The sequence below is a fragment of the Sciurus carolinensis genome, chromosome 8, assembly GCF_902686445.1.
Source record: "Sciurus carolinensis chromosome 8, mSciCar1.2, whole genome shotgun sequence".
NCBI classification, from domain to species: Eukaryota; Metazoa; Chordata; class Mammalia; order Rodentia; family Sciuridae; genus Sciurus; species Sciurus carolinensis.
In genome coordinates, this window is record NC_062220.1 from 143,810,153 (window position 1) to 143,830,500 (window position 20,348).

At 65.9% G+C, this 20,348-nt stretch overlaps 2 protein-coding genes across 3 annotated transcripts in view; one reads left to right on the top strand and one right to left on the bottom strand.

Annotated features, from left to right (window-relative positions):
• Window positions 1-1,074: 1,074 nt before the first annotated feature.
• Window positions 1,075-8,555, top strand: Sds (serine dehydratase). 2 transcript variants are annotated; one of them, XM_047560588.1, is made up of 8 exons: window positions 1,075-1,098; window positions 4,145-4,299; window positions 4,849-4,888; window positions 5,085-5,224; window positions 5,305-5,396; window positions 5,789-6,016; window positions 7,553-7,677; window positions 8,012-8,555. In XM_047560588.1, the coding sequence occupies exons 2-8, from the start codon at window positions 4,147-4,149 to the stop codon at window positions 8,218-8,220; spliced, it is 987 nt and encodes a 328-aa protein (XP_047416544.1). In that variant the 5' UTR covers window positions 1,075-1,098; window positions 4,145-4,146; the 3' UTR covers window positions 8,221-8,555. The 2 variants fall into 2 exon arrangements, with proteins under 2 accessions (XP_047416544.1, XP_047416543.1); XM_047560587.1 differs by lacking the exon at window positions 1,075-1,098 and adding an exon at window positions 2,104-2,257.
• Window positions 7,852-20,348, bottom strand: part of Plbd2 (phospholipase B domain containing 2) — a 20,902-nt gene continuing 8,405 nt past the window's right edge. Inside the window, exons 2-12 of the mRNA XM_047560586.1 lie at window positions 20,253-20,346; window positions 18,875-19,033; window positions 17,489-17,589; window positions 17,129-17,343; window positions 14,379-14,476; window positions 12,689-12,849; window positions 12,218-12,313; window positions 11,992-12,063; window positions 11,317-11,469; window positions 10,800-10,962; window positions 7,852-10,661 (exon numbers count right to left, since the gene is read on the bottom strand). Coding sequence (XP_047416542.1) covers window positions 10,494-10,661; window positions 10,800-10,962; window positions 11,317-11,469; window positions 11,992-12,063; window positions 12,218-12,313; window positions 12,689-12,849; window positions 14,379-14,476; window positions 17,129-17,343; window positions 17,489-17,589; window positions 18,875-19,033; window positions 20,253-20,346 — 1,480 coding nt within the window. The 3' untranslated portion in view covers window positions 7,852-10,493. The remainder of the gene's footprint in view (window positions 10,662-10,799; window positions 10,963-11,316; window positions 11,470-11,991; window positions 12,064-12,217; window positions 12,314-12,688; window positions 12,850-14,378; window positions 14,477-17,128; window positions 17,344-17,488; window positions 17,590-18,874; window positions 19,034-20,252; window positions 20,347-20,348) is intronic.

Genomic DNA, 20,348 nt, shown 5'->3' on the forward strand with positions numbered 1-20,348 from the left:
CCAGGCTCCTGCCTCCTCGCGGTCAGGCAGAGCTGTGCCTCGGTCTGTCCATCTGCTAACTGGGAAGGTGGCCTTGACTGGCCTCCTGCCTCCTCCTGTGTCCAGAGGAGAGCTGGCTGAAGACTGCGTCTGTGCTCCATCGCCCGCGCCAGGGACGAGCGTCCTGGGAGGACCAGAAAGGAAAACAGACCTGGCTTTTTTTTTTCCTGTTACCAGGGATTGAACTCAGGGGCGCTTAACCACTGAGCCACGTCCCCAGCCCTGTTTTATATTTTATTTAGAGACAGGGTCTCACTGAGTTGCTTAGGGCCTCGCTGAGTTGCTGAGGCTGGCTTTGAACTCTTGATCCTCCTGCCTCAGCCTCCCCAGCCGCTGGAATGACAGGCGTGCGCCTCGGCGCCCGGCTGGCCATTGCTTCTCAAGGACCGAGCCCGCACCAGGTGCTATCCTGACAGTTTTACATCAATTACGTTATTAAGTCCTCATAACTGAAGATACGGAAGCGCAGAGAAGAGAAATGACTGGTCCAAGGTCACACAGCGCGTTGACTCGAACTTGGAAAAAGTTTTCATGGATAAATAAAATGTGGTGGTGTCATTACGAAATGCTATGCGGTTCCAAAGGGGACCGCTTCATGTGAACCCGTGGGACACGGTGTTAAGCGAAGGCAACCAGACCCACCAGGCCACGTGTCCGGTGGTTCCACGAGGGTGAATAACAACAGAGCAGACAAGGCCACGGAGACAGAGGTGGCTGGCGGTTAACGGGGCCAGAGGGCGGGAAGGCGAGGCGCGTCTGCTTGCGGGGACGCGGTTTCTTTGGGGGCGGATTGAAGGCTCCCCAGATCACTACTCTGCACAGGAGTGAATGGGGCGGCGTGTGAGCTCCAGCTCAGTCAAGTCCTTCTCTTCAGAACAGGCTGTGCCGCACGCGGTCCCCGCCCCTCCTCTGGGTTCCCCTTCGCTCTGTCGCCTGAATGCTGACCGCGATGGATCCGGTTTTGTTGAGACCAGGGGACACATACAGGAGGATCTAAGGACAAGCGGTCTCCTGGTCCCTGCCGCCTGCAGCTCCCAGCGTCCCTCTGCATCTGCCTCGGTCAGACAGCACCCGGGGACGGGAAGGGGCACAGGGGGTGGCGAGGGGCTGTCCTCCTTCAGGCCTGTCCTTGGGCCCCGGGACAACCTCGTGTGGAATGTCATTCACACCTAAATCCGGGGCTTCCCAATGGGACCAGGCTGGCCGAGTGCCCTCCGCCCTCACCTCCACGGGCCCTGTGCCCAGAGGACTCAGAGTCCCCGAGCTTGCCTTCCAGAGCTGCCACCTGGCACCGGCTGGTCTTTGGCAAACATCCCCAACCTCTGAGCCTGTCTCCTCACCTACCACGTGGGGCTCAAGATGCCGTCCCCTGCTCGCCGGGCTTGGGGAGCCCCACGGGGGAAACAGGGCGTGGCAGCGGGCGCTGACTGGTGCCGGCTGCAAATAATCGGACGCAGAGGGGCTGAGTCTGCAAGTGAGGGCAGGGTGGCCGCCCTCCACCTCGCCACCGCCTGTCCCCAGCCCGCACCCCATGGACCGCCCGCTGGGGGCTTGGAGAGGCCGTGGAAAGTCGGAGAGGGCCAGCAGAAGGGGCAGCTCATCCGCGGGAGCGGGGTGGCCTGGGTCCCAGTGCCAACTCCTGCCTCTTACGGGCTCCAGGACAGTCTCTGGAGCCTCCATTCCCTGCAGGGAGCTGAGGGTAACAACGGTACCCACCTCTCCGGGGGACCTGACAGTTACTAGACTCCAGGGGCCCTTGCGTTCTGGGATTTTTATTATTGTTGTTATATCGCTGTTGCATTTCTTGGGCACCTACTATATGCCAAGCATATGCCAGGGCCTTTAAATGTATTGCTGTGGCCTTTGGGGAAGAGGTGTTGTCCCGGTTGCATGTGGAGACGCTGAGGGTGGAAGTGGAGGGAAGGGGAAGGGAGGGGGGACGCGGGAGGGGAAGCATAGTAGGTGCCCTCCCCTCCCGGAGCCCCCAGCTCGCACAGGGGGCGGGGCGGGGGCGGGGCGGGGCGGGGCGGGGTGGGGCGGGGCGGGGCCGGCCCTGGGAGCCCATTGGCTGCGCAGAGGAGGCTGGGGCTTTAATAAAGCAGGAGCCGGGAGAATGCAGAGCAGTCGGCTTGTCCTCCCTGGGTCCCTGCAACCATCCACTCCATTTCCCTCTCACTCCCTCGCTCTGTTCAGAGGTCCACCTCGTTCACTGTGCCTGGTAAGTGGCCCCATCCTCAGCCGCACCCCAGGATAGGGGACGAGGGGTGATCTGGTCGGTGATGGGTTTTGGAGCCAGCGGCTGGGCACGTGGGGGCCCTGCGCCTCAGTGGTCTCGCCTGTCAGTTGGGGCGACAGCAGAAGCTTCCAGCTAAGGCTACGTGGGTGAAATGAGAGCGCACTTAATAGTAATCGTAACATTTACTGAGCGCCGGCCACCCGCCAAGTGACAGGGAGGGGTGACGCTGCCGCCCGGCGCACACGCGCAGGGGTGGCTTTCCTTCACCAGGGCCCCGCCGCAGGGCTGCAGTCTGTTGGGAAGCATCATGATGGCGGGAACCCTCCAAATTCCCCCAGAGGGTCTCCCGGGTGGGCTCCTCACGCTTGCCACCAGGGGCCACTGTCTGGGGGCGACCCCCGCCGTTCTGGGGGCCCTCGGGCTCTGAGTCCCACCCCGAGCTCCGCGGGAGCCGGCGTCTGCATTTCGCTCCCGTCCAGGTGTGGGTTGACCCAGACGAGCAGGGGCACCCACGTTTGAGGTTTCCAAGGCCAGCGCGGGGCCAGGACCCCACCCTCTCCCTGTCACTGGGATGCCTTAGCCAGTCTGGGAAGCGGTGTTGCTGAGACAGGCCTGCCCGAGGCAGGGGACTGGACCAGGTGGTGTCACGGGAACTGGGGCACAGGCCAGCCGCCACCTGGGCCAAGGAGGAAGGATGCTCCCTCTTGGGTGGTGAGGGGGCCCCGACGGGCCCCTGAGGCCTCTTCTGGTTCAGCTGAGGGACACAAGTTCCTCTGTGGTTTTCAGCCAGAGAGAGGGACAGACGGAGAGGCCACGGGGCGTGCGCGTGGCTAGGTTCTTGGCCATCTCAGCTGTAATCAGCCAGCGCTGGCCCAGGCGGGGAGGCCTGAGCCACACCAGGGTCCTGGAGATTCCTGAGCTCTGAACAGCCGGCCAGAGAGCCCAGCCCGCCTCCCCCACCATGGAGAACCGGCTCCAGGCAGCAGCCGCCTACTGCCTCTGTCACCTGGCCAGAGGGGCTCAGCTGGGCAGGGCTCACTCGGGGTTCCTCACATGGCGCGAGGTGACAGCGGCCAAGCCAGAGTCACCTCGAAGGCGTCCTTAGCCCCAGTCTGTCAGATGACACCACGGCCAGCCGGGCCCTCCCTGGGGCGGAGTGGAACCCCTGGTGGCCGCCTCTGCATCCGAGGGACTGAGCCACCTTCACTCACCTCGGCTTGGGGCAGGGGTGGCTCTGTCCCATCGCTGCCCAGCTCCACGTTGGGCATTTGAAATCGCCCCTGGCAAGAGCAGGGACGTCCTAGAAGTGACCCACGTCACCCGTCAGGACTCAACGGTCACCCACTCGTCCTGGCTCGGAAGCCGCAGTGTGGCTTCCCGGGTCACCAGCCCAGGGCAGGGGGAGGCCTGACCCTGCCCCTCGTGGAGGAGAGCGTCCGGGGCTTCCTGAGGGGCGCCTGGGACGGGAAGCGCTGGTGGTGGCCTCCCTGGAGGCTGCGGCGGGGCGCGGTGAGCTCCCGTGGAGCACTTGCTGGGCGTGCATGAGGCCCCAGCTTCCATCCCCGGCACCGCGAAAATAAAAACCTGTGTTTAGATGGGAAGAGGCAAAGCGCTGGACCCGCACGAGCCGCCCGCCCGAGGAGCCCCACCCCGCCAGTTTCCCGGGGGCCTCCTGAGATGTCCTGCGCGGTGGCCGCTGGGTCACGCACGTCGGGGGGCCGGCCACTTTTGGCACACACTCTACCTGCCGTCCTGCCACCTTCATCCTCCTCCCTGGGAAGTGAGGGGAAGGGTCACCTGCCTCCTGGATGCCAACTGCCAGCATGGCGCCTACTCTCCTGACCCTCTGGGTTCTGTCCTTCCCCCTAGCGATGGCGTCTGGAGAGCCCCTGCACATGAAGACCCCCACCCGGGACAGCATGGCCCTGTCCAAAGTGGCCGGCACCAGCGTCTATCTCAAGATGGACAGTGCCCAACCCTCTGGCTCCTTCAAGATCCGGGGCATCGGGCACTTCTGCAAGATGGTACAGGAGGGGCGGACACCACCTGGGCAGGGCGGCAGCCCCTCCCTGGACAGGCAGGATCGGGGCTGTGTGAACTGGAGGAGAGCCAGGCTCAGGGCTGATGGCTCCCACCCGCACTGCACACCCACCTCAGGACTTCCCTGGCTGCGGGTGCCCATGCGCGAGGGTCCCCGGGGAGCCACCCGAGTCAGTCTCTGGGAGGAAGACGCAGAGGGACTAGAGCAGAACACCATCCAAGAGGAGGAGGAGGAGGTCTTTGTCACCTCCAGTCCCAGGAGACGTTCCGGGGCAGGGAAGAGCCCAGGCAAAAGCTGGGAGGCGGGCCCAGCACGGTGGTACACGCCTCGGGAGGCTGAGGCAGGAGGATTGCAAGTCTGAGACCAGCCTCAGCAATTTAAAGAGGCCCTGTCTCAAAATTTTCAAAAAGGGGGTGGTGGTGCTAGGGATGTAGCTCAGTGGTAGAGCACCCCTGGATTCAGTCCCTAGTACGCAGAAGAGAACCAAAGAAAAGACGGGGGTGGACCCCAGCCTTCCCTCCTCTCCCCACAGTGGGCTGAGCAAGGCTGTGAACACTTCGTGTGCTCCTCTGGTAAGTGGCCGGCCTCCCCCCAGACCTCTGCTGTGTGTTCTGGGGCCAGGGGCTTCGCCTCTCTGGGCCTGGTTCCCCCAGCAGCGAGCTGACAGCCTCTGCAGCAGTCGGGTTTGGAATTCCAGGAGGAGGCCGGCGGGAGGGCAGCCTGGCTCTCAGGCCCTTCCACGCTGACCGGACCTCCACCTCCTGGCAGCGGGCAACGCAGGCATGGCGGCCGCGTATGCCGCCAGGAAGCTGGGCATCCCTGCCACCATCGTTGTGCCCAGCACCACGCCGGCCCTCACCATCCAGCGGCTCCAGGGCGAGGGCGCCATGGTCAAGGTCGCGGGGGAGGTGAGAGTGCCCCCGGGGGCTGCCGTGGGCGCGGGGTCAGCGCCTGGACCCTCCTGCGGTGACCCGCTGTGACCCTGCAGGGTTTGGACGAGGCCTTCCAGATGGCCGAGGCCCTGGTGAAGAACAACCCCGGCTGGGTCTACGTCCCGCCCTTCGACGACCCCCTCATCTGGTGAGTGCCGCCGGGTCTCCGAGGCTGCGCGGGGGACACGTCCCTGACGGAGCCGGGGTGGGAGGAGGGTCCAGGGGAAGGAGGGGTCCTCGGGGCAAGTGACCACTGTGGGCAGCGGGAGCTCCGTCCCTCGGGCCCCGGGAGCTGTGCCGAGCCCGCCGGTGGACTTGTCCCACAGCCTGCTGCCCGCTGCTCTGGGCAGTGTCCCTTCCTGGTGCTGCGGGTCCCCGTGTTCGTGGGTGGCCCAGTGGCCAGAGGGCACGCTCAGGGAGAGACAGAGCCGGGCCTGGAGTCGGGTGGCGTCGGGGAGCAGGGGACCAGCCCGCCAGGGGACTCAGGCCCCGCCGCCCCTGCAGGAAGCCAGGCCCTGAGCTGCCACTGTCACCCTGCAGGGAAGGCCACACCTCCATCATCAGAGAGCTGAAGGAGAGCCTCAGCGCCAAGCCCGGCGCCATCGCGCTGTCCGTGGGTGGCGGGGGGCTATTGTGCGGCGTGGTCCAGGGGCTGCAGGAGGTGGGCTGGGGGGACGTGCCCATCATCGCCATGGAGACCATCGGTGCCCACAGCTTCCACGCCGCCACCACCGCGGGCAAGCTGGTCTCCCTGCCCAAGATTACCAGGTGAGTACCTGGAGGGCCGCCCTGGGGTGTCCGGGCTGACTGGGAGCTGGCTCTCGATGCCACCCCTGTGCAGCCGAGGGGATCGAGGCTTTGGTCACTTGCCCAGAGTCACACAGTGAGTGGCTGAACCTGATTTCTCTTCTGTGAAAGTATAGAGACGGCAAGTCCAGGAGCAATTCCATAAAGCCAGGGACCAAAGTCCCTTGAGTGTCCTGCCCTGCTATCTTTGGCACATGGCCTCATGGCCCAAAATGGAGACTTGCGTGCCAACTATCACCTCCACACTCCATCTAGCAGGAAGAAGGAAGCAGGGACAGGTTACAGGCTAAACAGACAAAATACAGCTGTTCCGTGACTTACAACCCTGCTGCAGGGTCACATTCCGATTAACCGTCATTTGTTGAAAACATTTGGAGTCAAAGGTGAACTGAACACACTGACCCACCCTCCGTCCTCGCTGAGGCAGACGGCACCGCACCGTCGAGCGGCTGGCCGGGAGCTGTGCTCCCTGCCACCGCCCAGCATGGCTGGAAAGAATCACACCTCAAATTGGTGGCCTGGACAAAGGTCCAAATTAAAATTCCAAGGTAGCTTCTACCGCTGTGGTCACTTCACACCCTCGCGGAGTCGAGGAATCACGATGAACCTTCGGAAGTCGGGACAGCGGGAGCTTCCTGTCATCCCTCGCCTGCCAGCACCTAGTCCCTCGGCCACGCCTGGCTGCAGGGGCGGCTGGGAGGTGCCTTCGTGCCAGGCAGGGACGTGGGCAGCTGGTCAGGGCGGACGCCGGCTCAGCGCAGGCGGGGAGGACCGAGCCCTGGTGGGAACGGGAGCCCGGCTCCCAGGGGGCTGTGGTGCTGGCCTCCCCTCCAGGAGGGTTGGGCAGAAGCCATGCTGAGCGCCCGCCGTGAGCCGCAGGCTGCCTCGGGCCAAGACCTTGCCCTCGAGATGCTCCTGGCGAGGAGCCGGGGACAGGACCAGCGGCCACCCAGGGAGAGCGTCAATACAGGGCCCCCTGCACAGGTCCTGGGGTTCCACGGACGCTGCTCAAAGCCCCAGCGCTAGCTCCCCCTAGACAGGCGGACCTTGGGCAAGTGGCAGCAGGCTCTGCCTCGTGTCCCCATCAGTAAGATCACACCCCCTAATGACGCTGGGCGCCAGGGCTTTCTCGGAGTGCCGTCTGCTGCTGCGGGCAGGGCCACTGAGGGTCCCCAGGGGCCAGCCTGAGCTGCCCCTCCAGAGGACACCCTGGGGGAGGCGACCCTCATGCTGAGCCTTGGAGGACAGGGCGGGAGGTGGGCGGGCAGAGCTAGACAAGGCTCAGGAGGAATGACCGGGTGGACCGGGGGTGGGTCCCCTGGTCCCTCTCTTCAGCATCAGCACAGATGGACGCGACTGACCCCCGTCCCATCTGTGCCCCGGCAGACCCGTTTGGGTCCCTTTCTAGTGCACAGCCCCCGCCCTGCCCGCCCCTGCGGCTGCTCCCCTGACGGCCCCTCTCTCCTGCCCCCCCACGCCCGTCTCCACCGCGGCCAGCGTGGCCAAGGCGCTGGGCGTGTGCACCGTGGGGGCGCAGGCCCTGAAGCTGTTTCAGGAGCACCCCATCTTCTCCGAAGTCATCTCGGACCAGGAGGCTGTGGCCGCCATTGAAAAGTTTGTGGGTAGGTGCCGCGTCCTGTTGAGACCTGACCCGCGGGCTCGAGAACCACGCGGCTGTCCACCCCTGTCCACCGCTCACCCGACTGCCTTTGTGGCCGCCCCCCCTACCTAGAACCTCCCACCCGAGAGGCGGCGGGCGGCGCCCCTGCTCAGAATCCTCCTAACACGGGGCCTCGGCAGCTATCGCTCCATCGACGCTGACCCGATGGCCACACCAGGCCCCACTCGGGCTCCCAAGGGCCACGGGGGTGGTGGCGGGAGGTGACCTGCGGCCATGGCCAGGCGGAGAGCCGACTGGCTCGTCGTTCCCTGGGCCCACTCCCACGCCCTCCGCAGACGACGAGAAGACCCTGGTGGAACCGGCCTGCGGGGCAGCGCTGGCCGCCGTCTACAGCCACGTGGTCCGGAAGCTGCAGGGAGAGGGGAAGCTGCGGGCGCCGCTGCCCTCCCTGGTGGTCATCGTCTGCGGGGGCAGCAACATCAGCCTGGGCCAGCTCTGGGCCCTCAAGGAACAGCTGGGCATGAGGAACGGGCTGCCCAAGTGAGGACCCGCCCAGGCGCCTCGGGCTTGGCCAACCCGGGTCCAGCACGACCGGCCGCTGTGCAGAGGGGCCAGGAGGTCAGCAGCGGCACGGCCATGGACAGGCCCCCTTGCGCGGCGGTCCTCAGCCACCCCTGCTGGGGCGACAACTGCGGACAGCACCAGGTCCCCAGAGCGGGAGGCCCCGGGCCTCGGGGACCTGCCTGAACTGCTCCGGAAGGCGAACGGGGCCTGGTCCAGGCCGCAGGGCCCTCGTCCTCCCTTCAGGAAGCCCCACCCCCACTCCTTTTTCTAACGAGCACTTTTTCATGGAAAAGAAAACTGTATTTATGAAGCGAAGATCCTGAGGTTTCTGTCCCCTGCGGTCTTGCCCCTCCCCTGGGCGCCGCCAGTCAGCAGCAGGGGAGGGGCCGGCTCTCTGGAGACCCTCCTGGGTGGGACTCAGGCCACCTGCGCGGGGACGGGCGGGGCAGAGGCGGCCGGCGCACCCTGACCATCAGCACAACTGTATCCCAGGACCCCCGGAGCCGGCGTGGGGCCCACACCTGGGGGCGTGGAGATGGACACTGGACACGGGTTTCTGGACAGGGGACCTGGGTGGACCTGAGACTAGAGCGTAGACCCTCCCAAACACGTGCCCCTTGCTTCCGAGACAGCAGCACAGGGAGCAGAAGCGTCGCCGGGGCTGATCCCCCCAACCTCCACTCCCGCGTCCAGAGGTGGGGCCCGCGTGGTGGGCGGGCACGGGGCACCTGGGGAGACCCAGGCAGGAGGATCGATAGTGTGAGGCCAGCTTGGGCGAGACCCTGTCCTGAGGTTTTCAAAGGGCAGGGAAGCGGCCAGGGGCGGAGCACCCGGGCTCGATCCCCAGCGCTGGGCAGGCGGCACCCCCGGTCCAGGCCACAGGCACCCGGAAGCCAGTGAGAAGCCGAGGAGCCCCAGCTGCACCGCACTTTATTCTCTCCAGAGGTCCCTGTTGCCACCCCAGCAGGAGCCGCCGCCCCAATGCGTGATGCCGGGGACCCTGGGGACCCTGGCCACAGCCTGGGAGCCTCACGTCACCTCGGAGGGCGGAGGGCGAGGCCACAGCCAGCACAAGCAGGCCCAGGGTTCCAGCCCGCCGCCCGTCCCCAGGCAGGGAGCAGGGGACAGTCTTGTCACCGGCAGGCGGCGTGGGAGGTCAGATGTGGTCTGTGCCCTGCAGGACTTAGGAAGGAGCCGGAGAGCGGGTGCTCCACGCACCTAGGACACATGGACAGCTGGACGCACGGACAGATGGCTGGGTGTGGATGGGCGGATGGCCCTTCAGGAGGTGCAGGGCGTGAGGACAGGGTCCCCGAGGTGGCAAAGACGAGAAAGAGGAGGAAACAGATGCAGAGAAGCAAGGGGGCCCGGAGGGCGCCCACCCTGAGGGGGTCAGTGGTCCGTCCTGACGGAGGGACGGTGTGGACAGACAGCGGGAGGTGGGTGGCCACGTGAGCAGCAGGGCGGGACAGACGGAGGACAAGCAGGTGCAGAGTGGCCGCTGCCAGGGCGGGAGGAGCCCACCCCGTGCCAAGGAGCCACGGCCTCTCCTGTTTAATGGTGGCACCGTCTGCAGCTCCCACGGCAGGGGAGCTGCGGGCACTGCCCAGAGGCCAGGGCAGGTCCGGGCGGTGGACACAGGCAGGAGTACGGGCTCCACTCCCGTCTGCCCAGTGGACAGGGCACCCGAGACCCTCCAGCCACCAGCAGTCAGGAACTGGCTTTGTGTTCAAGTTTCTGTCCTCGGGGAAGATGCGCAGAGAGGCGGGTGAGGGGCCTGCCTCCCGAGGGGGCAGAGGGGCTGGAGCCACGGCCAGGAGGATGACACCAGCCAGAGCGGCGGAGATACGTTCAGATCCCAGGGCTGAACTGCACCAGCACCCGACCACCCGGAAGGAGGCTGGAGGCTGGAGGCTGGAGGCTGGAGGCTGGGTGGGAATAGGCCTCCTGGCCCAGTGGAGTCCCAGGGCCTCCCCAGCCTTCAGGTGGGACAGAGCATGAGCAGAGTCCCAAAGGTGGCAGAGAGAAGAGAAGCGGAAGGGGGAGGGGGAGGGAGAGGTGCAGAGGGGCGCCCACCCACTTGGGGGGGACAGTGAGTCTTTCTGGGCCCACTGGGCCCGCGTCCCACCCTGGGAGGAGGCCACTGGACAGGAATGACCCTGACGGCCGCAGGTCCAGCTCAGAGGGCAGCGGAGGCAGAGCCCGGGCTGTGGGCGGTCGGGAGCGGCGACGGTGGGTGGGCGGCGGGGTGGCTCAGCCCCAGGAGACCTCCAGGGGCAGGAACCTCCAGAGGTCGGGCTGGCCCATGTGCAGCACGTCCCGGAAGGGCGAGGTGCTCCACTGGAAGGGCGGCACCTGGTCCCACGTGGGGCCGCTGGCCGCCCACAAGCCCAGCACCTTCGCCAGGGACAGGCTGGTCACCTGGGGGCAGAGCAGGTGGCTGAGCCGGGGCCTGGGCAGCCCTGACCCCAGCCTGCTCAACCCAGGGCCCAGGCCCGAGCCCGACCCGCCACGGCGGCTCCGCGGCCTCTGCCCAGGCCTCGCCCGCCGCGGGCACACCTTCACGTCGATGCCCCCGTGCAGGCGCTGGCGCAGGGCCTGGAAGGGGTAGGAGCCGTTGGCCGGGTTGAGGTCGGAGCGGGCGGAGATGGCGTTCTCCCCGTTGGGCTGGGGGCAGCAGGCTTTGCACAGCGACAGGGGGTCGTGCAGGAAGTCGTTGTACCTGGGCGGGAGGCGGTCGTGGGAGGCAGGGCCTGGCCTTCGCCCCACGGGCGTGGCTCTCGCTCAGCACCCCCGGGGAAGCCTGCGCACGGCCGGCACCCCACGTGCCCCTGGGGACTCAGGTGGCCCTGCTACACATCTGTGTCCCCGGGGCCTGGGGAGCTGGCCGCCCGGGGAAGGGCACCCGAGGAGGGTGGCCAGGGTCTGTGGTGCACCTCCCAGGACCACGGGTGCCCAGTGCAGGGCCACAGCACCCCAGGGCTGCTGGTGAACACTGACCACGCTGCACGGCCTGGCCAGCTGCAGGGTGTGGACACGGGTTGGGAGGACACCCTGGGGCGCCCGCCAGACCCACCTCATCAGCCGGATCATGGAGTCCACGTCCCGCACCAGCGAGTGGTTCCGCTGGAAGATCTGGGCGCGGGGGTTCTTGTCGTAGGAAAACCAGTCCCCGTACTGCGCCACCAGCGCCTGCAGCCCGCTGGCGTTGAACACGGTCTCAAAGGACCTGCGGGACAGGGAGGGTCACCCACCACCCCGTGACTGTGCCCGGCAGGTGGTCACTCCAGAGCCTATCACCACGACACAGGAGGCGGGACACAACAGGGACGGCTCTGCTGAGCCGGGGTGGCCTGGGGGTGGCCTGGGGGTGGCTGAGGGGTGGCCTGGGGGTGGCCTGGGGGTGGCCGGGGTCTGAAGGACCCGGGTTCTGACCCTGACTCCCCAGCTGTGGGCAGGGGAGGCGGCGCTGGCTCGGGGCTGCAGCCTGGGTGCCCGTGAGCGAGGAGCAGGACCGCCAGGCCGGGTCGCCAGGCCCGAGGAAGCGGGCGGCACAGCCGCGATGCCGGGAGGCAGCGGCCACCAGCCCAGGAAGAGTCACCCTTTGGCGGGTGCCACACCAGGAGTCCCACAAAGTGCCCAAGCCCCTCGACTATGTCGCCCGACCGCCGGGGCCTTCCTGGCCAGAGGCTAACAGCGGGGAGGCCTGGCCTGAGCGCCCGGGCGCCGCCACGGGGCCGCGGGCACCTACGGGATGTTGTAGCTGGCCCAGTAGGTCCTGTGGTACAGGTCCGCCGTCCTGTCGGCCACCACCACCAGGCCCCTGGGAGGAGAGACGGGGTGCAGGCCGTCGGAAGCGGGCCCAGGGCCGAGCGGCTCCGTGCCTGGGGAGCCCCGGCTGCACCAGCGCCGCCCCTCGCCTCCTGGCGCCCGGCCCTCCGCCCCGAGGTCCCCCGGGCGCCCCTCCAGGTACTCACGGGAGCTGCTCCAAGACGGTGAGCACCCTGCCCCCGGGGCTAGGCCCGCCGGGGACAAAGGCCTTGTAGTCCACGATCATCCACTGGTTGTTGTACCTGGCGTGCCCAGCGAGGGACTGAACGGCTGGGCCGCCCAGCCGGCCTCCCTCTGCCCAGCCCCACGCCCGGGAGTCACGGGCCACTGGGCCTCGCCCGCCACCGCCATGGGGCCAGGCACCGGAAGCCCTCAGGCCTCACGCTGCCCGCCTGCTGGAGGGTGTCCACAGCTTCCGGGCTCGGCAGACGCAGGCCAGCTCCTCTGCCGGTGGTCTGTCAGGTCCCCACGTCAGGTCCCCGTCCCGGCCCCTCCCTGCCTACTCCAGGGCCCCCTCCCTGAGCCAGGAGCCTGCGGGGGCACGTCCTTCCCTTCCTGAGCCTCGGCGTCCCCAGGTAGAGCAGGCAGAGGGGGCCGCGGGCCCGGAGCCCACTCACGTGCCGCTGTTGAACTGCTTGAAGGTGTCCGTCCAGGTGGCGCCGTCCAGCGCCAGGCGGTTGGCCACCACGTTGCGGATCCACTCCAGCACGCAGCCCTCGGGCCGCACGTACTTCCACAGGGCTGCGTTCTTGTTGCCGATGGTGGTCTCCAGCGCGACCTGGGGAGGGAGGACGGGGAGCTGCCCAGGTGGCAGTCTGGGGGGCCCTGGCTCTCGGCCAGCATGAGCGTGGCGTGTCCCGAGCCCCGCTGAGCTGCCCCAGCCCTGACACCCTGGTTCACGCACAGGCTCCCCAACCGTTCCTGGGGCCAGCGCTGGGGGCATCGAGGCTGGGCGTCCCGCTCAGCCCCGGGGAACAGCTTCTGAGCTGCGGCCAGCTCTCCCCAGCTGCACCCCGTCCCCACGCCACCCCTCCGGGAAGCTTGAGGCTGTTAACTTGGAGACCCGGGCCTGGAGCCCCTGGGGGCCTTGGAACAGAGGGCTCCACCCCTCTCCAGTCTGCGTGGAACCGAGGGCGGCGCCCACGCTGCCCACAGCTGCCTCCTCCCCTGCCCGCTTCTCCGGTGACCCTGTCTGCCCTCTGTGCTTGGTAGTCAATGAAACTCATGCCGCTGGGTGCAGTGGCGCATGCCTGCGATCTCAGCGACTCGGGAGGCTGAGGTAGGAGGATCACAAGTTTGAGGTCAGCCTCAGCAACTCTGAGACCGTCTCAAAAAAAGGGCTGAGAACGTGGCTCAGTGGAGCAGCCTTGGGTTCCATTGCCAGCACCAAAATGAAACACGACCCAAGAAAGTCAGTGTGGGGCAGGAAGAGCCACAGGTCCACTTAAGACGTCGCAGGCTGATGGCGTCACGCCAACGCCACTGGCCCTCGCGGGGGCTTCCATAACCCTCCGAGGTTTGCCAATCCCTCTCCTCCAGCACCTGGGTCCTCCTGGGAAGGACACAGCCGAGCGTCTCGAGCGCAGAGCCCGAGCTGGGGATCTGCTCATGTGACACTGAGGCTGTGTCCAGACAGCGGTTCCCTGCAGGAGCCTCCGCCGGGGGTGGCCACACTTAAAGCGTCAGTCCCACAGAGGGGTCTGCGGCAGTGAAGGACCCCGCGGAGGAGAGTCCTGGCCTGGCCTCCCGGAGACGGCCCTCCCCCGGCTGCCTCGCTGCCCGCAGCCGCCCAGGCCTCTCCCCACACTGGGGATCCCTGCCCGCCCTCCAGGGAGGGGCGCCCTGGCCCAGGCGCTCCGGAAAGCCCTCTCCTGGCGGGGTTGCCCCGGTGATGCAGGCGGGAGTCTCGGCGGAGATGCCAGGAACGGATTTCTAAAGGGGCCTGGATGCCAGCCAGGGACACAGTAAAAACAACAGGCCACAAACAGCAGATTCAGAAACCCGGCCGCAGGGGCAGGAGGGGCGTCCGGCCGGGCGGGCGAGCCTCAGCAGAGAAGCAGACCAGGGTGGAGCTCAAGGGCGCCCCGGGGCCCCCAAGACCAGGCTCTCCCGAGGAGCCGGGCCCCTCGGAGTCTGGCCACTGCAGGCCTCGGGGACCCACGTGTCACAAGCACTGAAGGGGTCCAGCCACAGCGCAGGAGGAGCTGGGCTCATTCACCTCACCCCCGCACCAGCCCTGTCCCCCTGGGTCCAGCTGCAGGGTTAACACATCCCCGGGGAGGGGACACGGGCGACCGGGCCACTCACCAGCTGGCTGCCCAGGATGTAGAAGTCATCGCAGGAGAAGATGGTGCCAGGGTAGGATGAGAAGACCAGCTCGTTACCAGGAGCCGGGAGGGCGTCCTCTGGGGAGAGAGGGGCCGACGGTCAGGCAGGCCCTGCAGGAACGTGGGCCTCGGGGAGGAAGCCGCTCCGGCCGTGGCTTCTGTCCTTCAGCAGATGAGGACGAGGATATAAAATGTGCTCGCGGGCCAGGGCCGGAGCGGGCAGAGGCTCGCCTGGCGCGCAGGAGGCCCCGGGCGCCATCCCAGCACCGCAAGACCTAACGCCTGGAAATGAGAGCTGGCAGCCACAGCGGTGAGTAGGAAGCACACCTCGTCTCCCTTTTGTTCACGGGCACCTTGCTTCTTGGCTGCGAAGACTCTGGAAGGGGCGGCCAGTCAGGGGCGCACCCCGCAGGGAGGCGCTGGGCTTGCCTGGCCCAGGCACTTGGCTTCCTGAGCCTTGTTTCCTTACCTGCAAAATGGAACATTCCTCCTGCTCCCCGCCCAGCGCGCCCTGAGGACTTAGGTCACGAGCTCGCAGGGCCAAGAGCCGCCCGCCAGAAGGGCAGGTGGCAGGCGGCTGCCCGGATGGCGGCCACAGCCAGAGCCCTGGCCAAGGTGGGCTGCAGGCCCAAGAGGCTCTGGGGCGGGGGGTGGGGCACCCAATGCATAAATAAATAAAGAGCAAAAGGAAAACCTAATAAACAAACAAACACAGAAGCGGCAAACCCAGGGCTGGAAGGGAAGGCAGCTCCAAGAACAGGGTGCCTGGTCGGGGGGGACAGGGGCTTCTTCCCTCTCCCTGCACCCCAGTATTTTCAGTGCCTAGGTGATCACCTGGCAGGAGCAGTGCAAGGACCGACAGGTGGCAATAGCCCAGGGTCCACTGCTGCTGGGTAGGTTAGCCATGGGCCGGCTGCACCACGGAATACTACTCAGCCAAGAAGAGGACCCGAGCCCCAACACCCGTGGCACGGTGGCTGAGCCTGGAGACCAACCCACACTGGGAAAGAAGCCAGATGCAGGAAGGCCACATGTGGAGGTGGCTGCCTAGTGGCACGGGGTCTCCCTCCAGGGCAAGGAAAATGTTTGGGACCCAGACAGAAAGGCCCACACTTGAAGATGGCCAAGTTTACGTTGCGTGACCTTCACCTCCAGAAGAGAATTCATGCACAACCAGACGTTCTGAATAAGCTGGCTAAAGGCGTGAGTGAAGTTCTAGAACACACAACACACATCCTTTCCAGATGGGAAAGGAGTCGGGGGGCCCAGGAGGGCAGCAAGGGGTGATCACGGGGCCGGCCTGGGCAACGGCAGCCCCGTGTCGCTGCAGGAGGCTGCGTGACGTGGACGCTGCTCCGACCCAGCAGCTGCCTGGGTGTCCCCATCGCCGTCAGAGGCAGGCCTGAGGGAACAGTGACCGTGGGCCACGCGGGGCAGACCCCTCAGGGCTGGGCTGCTGCGTCTGACCAGCTACAGGAGGCCACAGGCTGCTCCCGGCTCAGGGACCAGGCGCGGCAGCGTGGGGCGAGAAACGGGTCCAAATGACCGCCCGGCGGCAGGCCCCAGTCACCGGGCACGTGTCAGGCCCACGAACCCGCAGGCCACCAGCAGCAGGCCCCGCGAGAACCAGGGATGGCCCCCGGCACGGATCCCGGTCTGTGGCTGTGACAAACAGTGCGACCGATCGCGCGCCCGGGACTCGGAGCTCCCTGGGGCCCGCCCGACGCGCCGACCTCAGCCTTTCTGACGCGCCTGTTAACTCTTTATGTATTTATTTTGAGGTGCTGGGGATGGAACTCAGGGCCTTGCGCTTGCCAGGCGAGCGCTCTACCAGCTGAGCCACCTCCCCAGCCCTCTGTTAACTATGAAAAGGTGCCCTGCCAACTGGCGAGGGCAACTGCCTCCAGGCACAGACATGGGGCAGACGGATGCCCTCACCTGGACGGGCTCCGCCCCTCACCTGGACGGGCTCCGCCCCTCACCTGGACAGGCTCTGCTCACCTCTTACTCATGTAAAAAAGGCAAAACCACAGAAAATCAATGTTTTTTAAAAAATCTAGAAAAAAAAACACACAATCACATGTTCTCAGAAGTGAGGTATGTTGAAGCGATTTTCACTGCGAGTGTGTGTTGCTGGGTTTTCTGATATTCTACAACTCTCTTTTAATTTTCTGAAGTGCAATGGGAGTCAGGTGCGGTGGCCCACACCTGTCATCTCAGCGGCTTGGGAGGCTGAGGCAGGAGGATCGAGAGTTCAAAGCCAGACTCAGCAACTTAGCGAGGCCCTAAGCAACTCAGTGAGACCCTGTCTCTAAATCAAATACACAGAGGGCTGGGGGTGTGGCTCAGTGGTCGAGTGCCCCTGGGTTCAATCCCTGGTACCCACCCCCCCAAAAAAAGTGAAGGCAAGCCCAGCACAGTGGTGCAGGCGGGTAATCCCAGCAACTCAGGAGGCCAGGGCAGGAGGATCACAAGTTCTAGGCCAGCCTCAGCAACGTAGCCAGACCCTGTCTCAGAATAAAAATGAAAGGGGCTGGGGTGCAGCTGAGGGTGGAGCCCTCGCCTGGCATGAGCAAGCCCTGGTTCAATCTCCAGCACTGAGAAAACAAACAAAACCCCAAGATGACCTCTTGAACTGCCCTGGAGTGACCTGGGTGTCCTGGCCCCCTCCCCGCCCGCCCCTCCCGCCTGCCGGCCACGGGCAGCACGAGGACCCACCCGTCCACCTACCCTGGGGGCCCTCCCGGAACTGGAAGGAGTACTTCTTGATGATGCGGAGCATGTGCTGGTAGGAGTTCCAGGTGTTGTGGGCCACCAGGAGGTCGCGCTGGCCGGGCAGCAGCTTGATGAGGGCCGAGCAGGAGCCCGAGCCCAGCACGGCCTTGGTCTTGCTCTTATTCAGCGCCGGCTCCAGGTCTTCCAGGTCCCCGGAGATCTGCAGCAGGCTGGGGACGGACGGCACGGGAGGGGTGCGGGCCGGCCGCACCACGGTCCCCCCAGCTGAGGCTGGGGGAGGAGAAGGGGCCGAGGGGCAGGGGACCCAGCTCCTGTGCGGTGTGCGGCCCTCCCACCCTGCGCACCGGCACTTACAGGAAGCCCAAGGGCTTGATGGTGAACGTCCCCGTCGGGAAGGCCACGCGGCCCTCGTAGCTGTCCTCCAGGCCCTTCAGCTGCAGGAGGGTCAGCCGCACCTGGGGCAGAGGGAGGGCCAGGGAGGTGAGGCGGCTCCCGCCCGCGTCCTCCTTCCGTGGAGAGCGGCCTGGGCTGCAGCCAGAGCGGGAGAGGCCCAGCCAGCCCTGCTCTCCGTGATCGACTGTCCCCACAGGGTGCTGACCCCAAATCAGCCCCGCTTAAAAGCCACCTCAAAGCCACGTGCTGCAGGAAGCCTCCCAGCACCCACCGCGGCCCACTGCCGGCTGCTCCTGTTCTGAGTTGAGTCCCTGGCTGAGCTGCTGCCCCGGGAACCGCCCCATGCAGCCGAGTCTCCTGGCTGCCGTGGCTTTGCCTCGACATCCGAAGACCACGGAGTAGCGTTAGCATGTGCCTCGGAGGGCTTGGCCCGTGCTGGGCGCTCACCAGGCACTTAGCAAGCATATGCGAGATGGACGGGTGACGGACGGACCGACGGATGGATGGGTGATGGATGAATGGATGATGGATGAATGGATGATGGATGACGGACAGATGGATGAATAGATGAGATGGATGGATGGATGGATGATGGAGAGATGAAGAGATGAGGGTAAATAGATTGGATGGACAGATAGATGGATGGATGGACAGACAGACGGATGGACGAATAGACAAGAGGGTGAATGGATGGGAGGCTGGTGGACGGATGGATGGACTGACGGTCGGGAGGATGATGGGTTGCTGTGGGTGGACGGGTGGACGTATGGATGGGAAGGCAGATGGGTAAATATGTGGATGGACAGGTGGGGAGGTGGGTAGAAGAACCATCCTCGTAGTCTGAGTAGCTGGGTGGACAGTGAGCAGCTGTCCTGAGGGAGGGACATGATGCGAACGAGGCCCCAAGTCAGTGGCAGTGCCCAGGGGTCCTGATGGCCACTTTACGGTGACGGCTGTCACGTGTCCTTCAGTTAAACCCACGAGGCTTTTCAGGGGTCCAAGATTACGGTTGCGCCCACCGCCTGGCCTTGCTCTCATGAGCCGCCAGCCCACAGCCGCTCCCTGTGGCCAACGGCCTGGTGTCGTCACCTGCGCCCCCTGCCCCACGTCCCCCGCCCCCCAGGCCCCCCAGGATGGACCTGTGCGCAGGGAAAGCCGCGCCGACCGTGGAGCGGGTTTCTAGTGACTGCCAGAGAAGGGCAGGTGGGCTGGACAGTAGGCTGGGGTGCCATCAAGGGGACAGAGGGAAGGACAGACAGGTCGAGCTGGACGGACGGAGGAGCGTGGGCCGGTGGGAGGAACCGGGAATGGACACGAGGGCCGGGGGCAGCCGGGCAGTCAGCCCACCTGGTGCCAGTAGGCGGAGTCCGGGTCGCGCTCCATCTCCCGCCGCATCCACTCCAGGTTGGCCTCCAGGAAGTGCTTGAGCTTCTCACAGTAGCTGACCTCGTACTCGAAGGGGCCGCAGTAGTTGACCACGGTGTTCATCCAGTGCAGGTAGATGAGCTGCGGGGGCGGCGGCTGAGGTGGCTGGGGCTGCTCCCCTCCCCAACGCCCGGCTCCCGCCTCAGGCGCCGCCCTGCCCGGGCCTCGGGCAGCAGCTGGCCTGGCTCTCCTGCCCACAGGGGCCAGAGGCCAGAGCTCAGAGCACCTCCTGCTGCACACACTGCTTCTGAGCGGCTCCCCTGCGTCCCGCGCACGGGGCCACGGCAGGGGACAATGTCGCCAGCTGCCAGCTGCCACGTGGGCGAGAGGCGAGTGCCAATTCCCACCAGGCCTCAGGAAGACCTGGCGCCCCTGGACTGAGCCAGCCCGGAAGCCTCTCCCTCCCTTCCTGACCTCTGCGTGCTGTGGGCGGGCCCTGCCCTCGCTGAGCGCCACCACTGGGCCTCAGCCTCCCGAGCCCGGCTCAGGAGTCTTGCTGCAGGGATGGAACTGACATGGCCACCTGGCAGCAGAGGCCAGGCAGGCAGCTACCTCTGCCCAACAGCCCGGGTGGTGAGGAGGCGGGGCCTGTGGCAGCACCCACTGCCCAGGGCTGGTGGGCTCAGGGACCCCGGCCTGCTGCCACCTCACTGGAACACAGCCTGACCCTAGTCCTCCTCGCCCGCGAGGCCTCACCAACAACCCACTCCTCCCTCATCCTTCCGAGGGGTCCTCGGCAGTGACGGCCAGCGGACTGTGCCTTTTTATTTTTCATTTAATTTGTTTATTTACTTTTGAGTACCAGGGATTGAACTCAGGGACCCTTGACCACTGAGCACATCCCTAGCCCTAAGCTGTATTTTATTTAGAGACAGGAATCATGAGTTGCTTAGGCCTCAGTTTTGCTGAGGCTGGTGTTGAACTCTCGATCCTCCTGCCTCAGCCTCCCGAGCCGCTGGGATGACAGCAGGTGCCACAGTGCCCGGCTTGAACTGTACCTTTTTACACTGTGAAGGCCCTGCTGTGGGCACATCTCCACACGGCCAGGGAGGGGCCCGCAGGCCTGCACTAGCATGGCGGGCGGCTCCTGGGTTTCCCTCTGGGGCTCCCTTCACGATCCTGCTGTGGGTACTGGGAATGGCTCGTGCATCAGAGGGGGCACGGTGTGACTTTTAAAAAGGACGGAGTTTTTTTCTCCCCAGCAGGTGGAGGGCCCACTCTGCACAGGTCCTGGACGCCCTCAAAGCCCGGGGTGGCGCGGGCCGGGCAGCACTGGGCAGCTGGACCCGGCTGGGCTTACCTCCTCGGACACCGAGGCCTCCACCACGCCGGCAGCGTAGGCCTGCAGGCTGTCATTGTAGCGGCCACTCGTGCCCAGCTCCAGAAAGGCCCACCT

Excerpts from the sequence above, each read along its gene's own strand:
- Sds (XM_047560588.1), top strand. The coding sequence starts at position 4,147 with ATGGCGTCTGGAGAGCCCCTGCACATGAAGACCCCCACCCGGGACAGC. Across the intron at positions 4,889-5,084 it reads ACACTTCGTGTGCTCCTCTG|CGGGCAACGCAGGCATGGCG; the intron begins GTAAGTGGCCGG and ends ACCTCCTGGCAG. Across the intron at positions 6,017-7,552 it reads TCCCTGCCCAAGATTACCAG|CGTGGCCAAGGCGCTGGGCG; the intron begins GTGAGTACCTGG and ends CACCGCGGCCAG.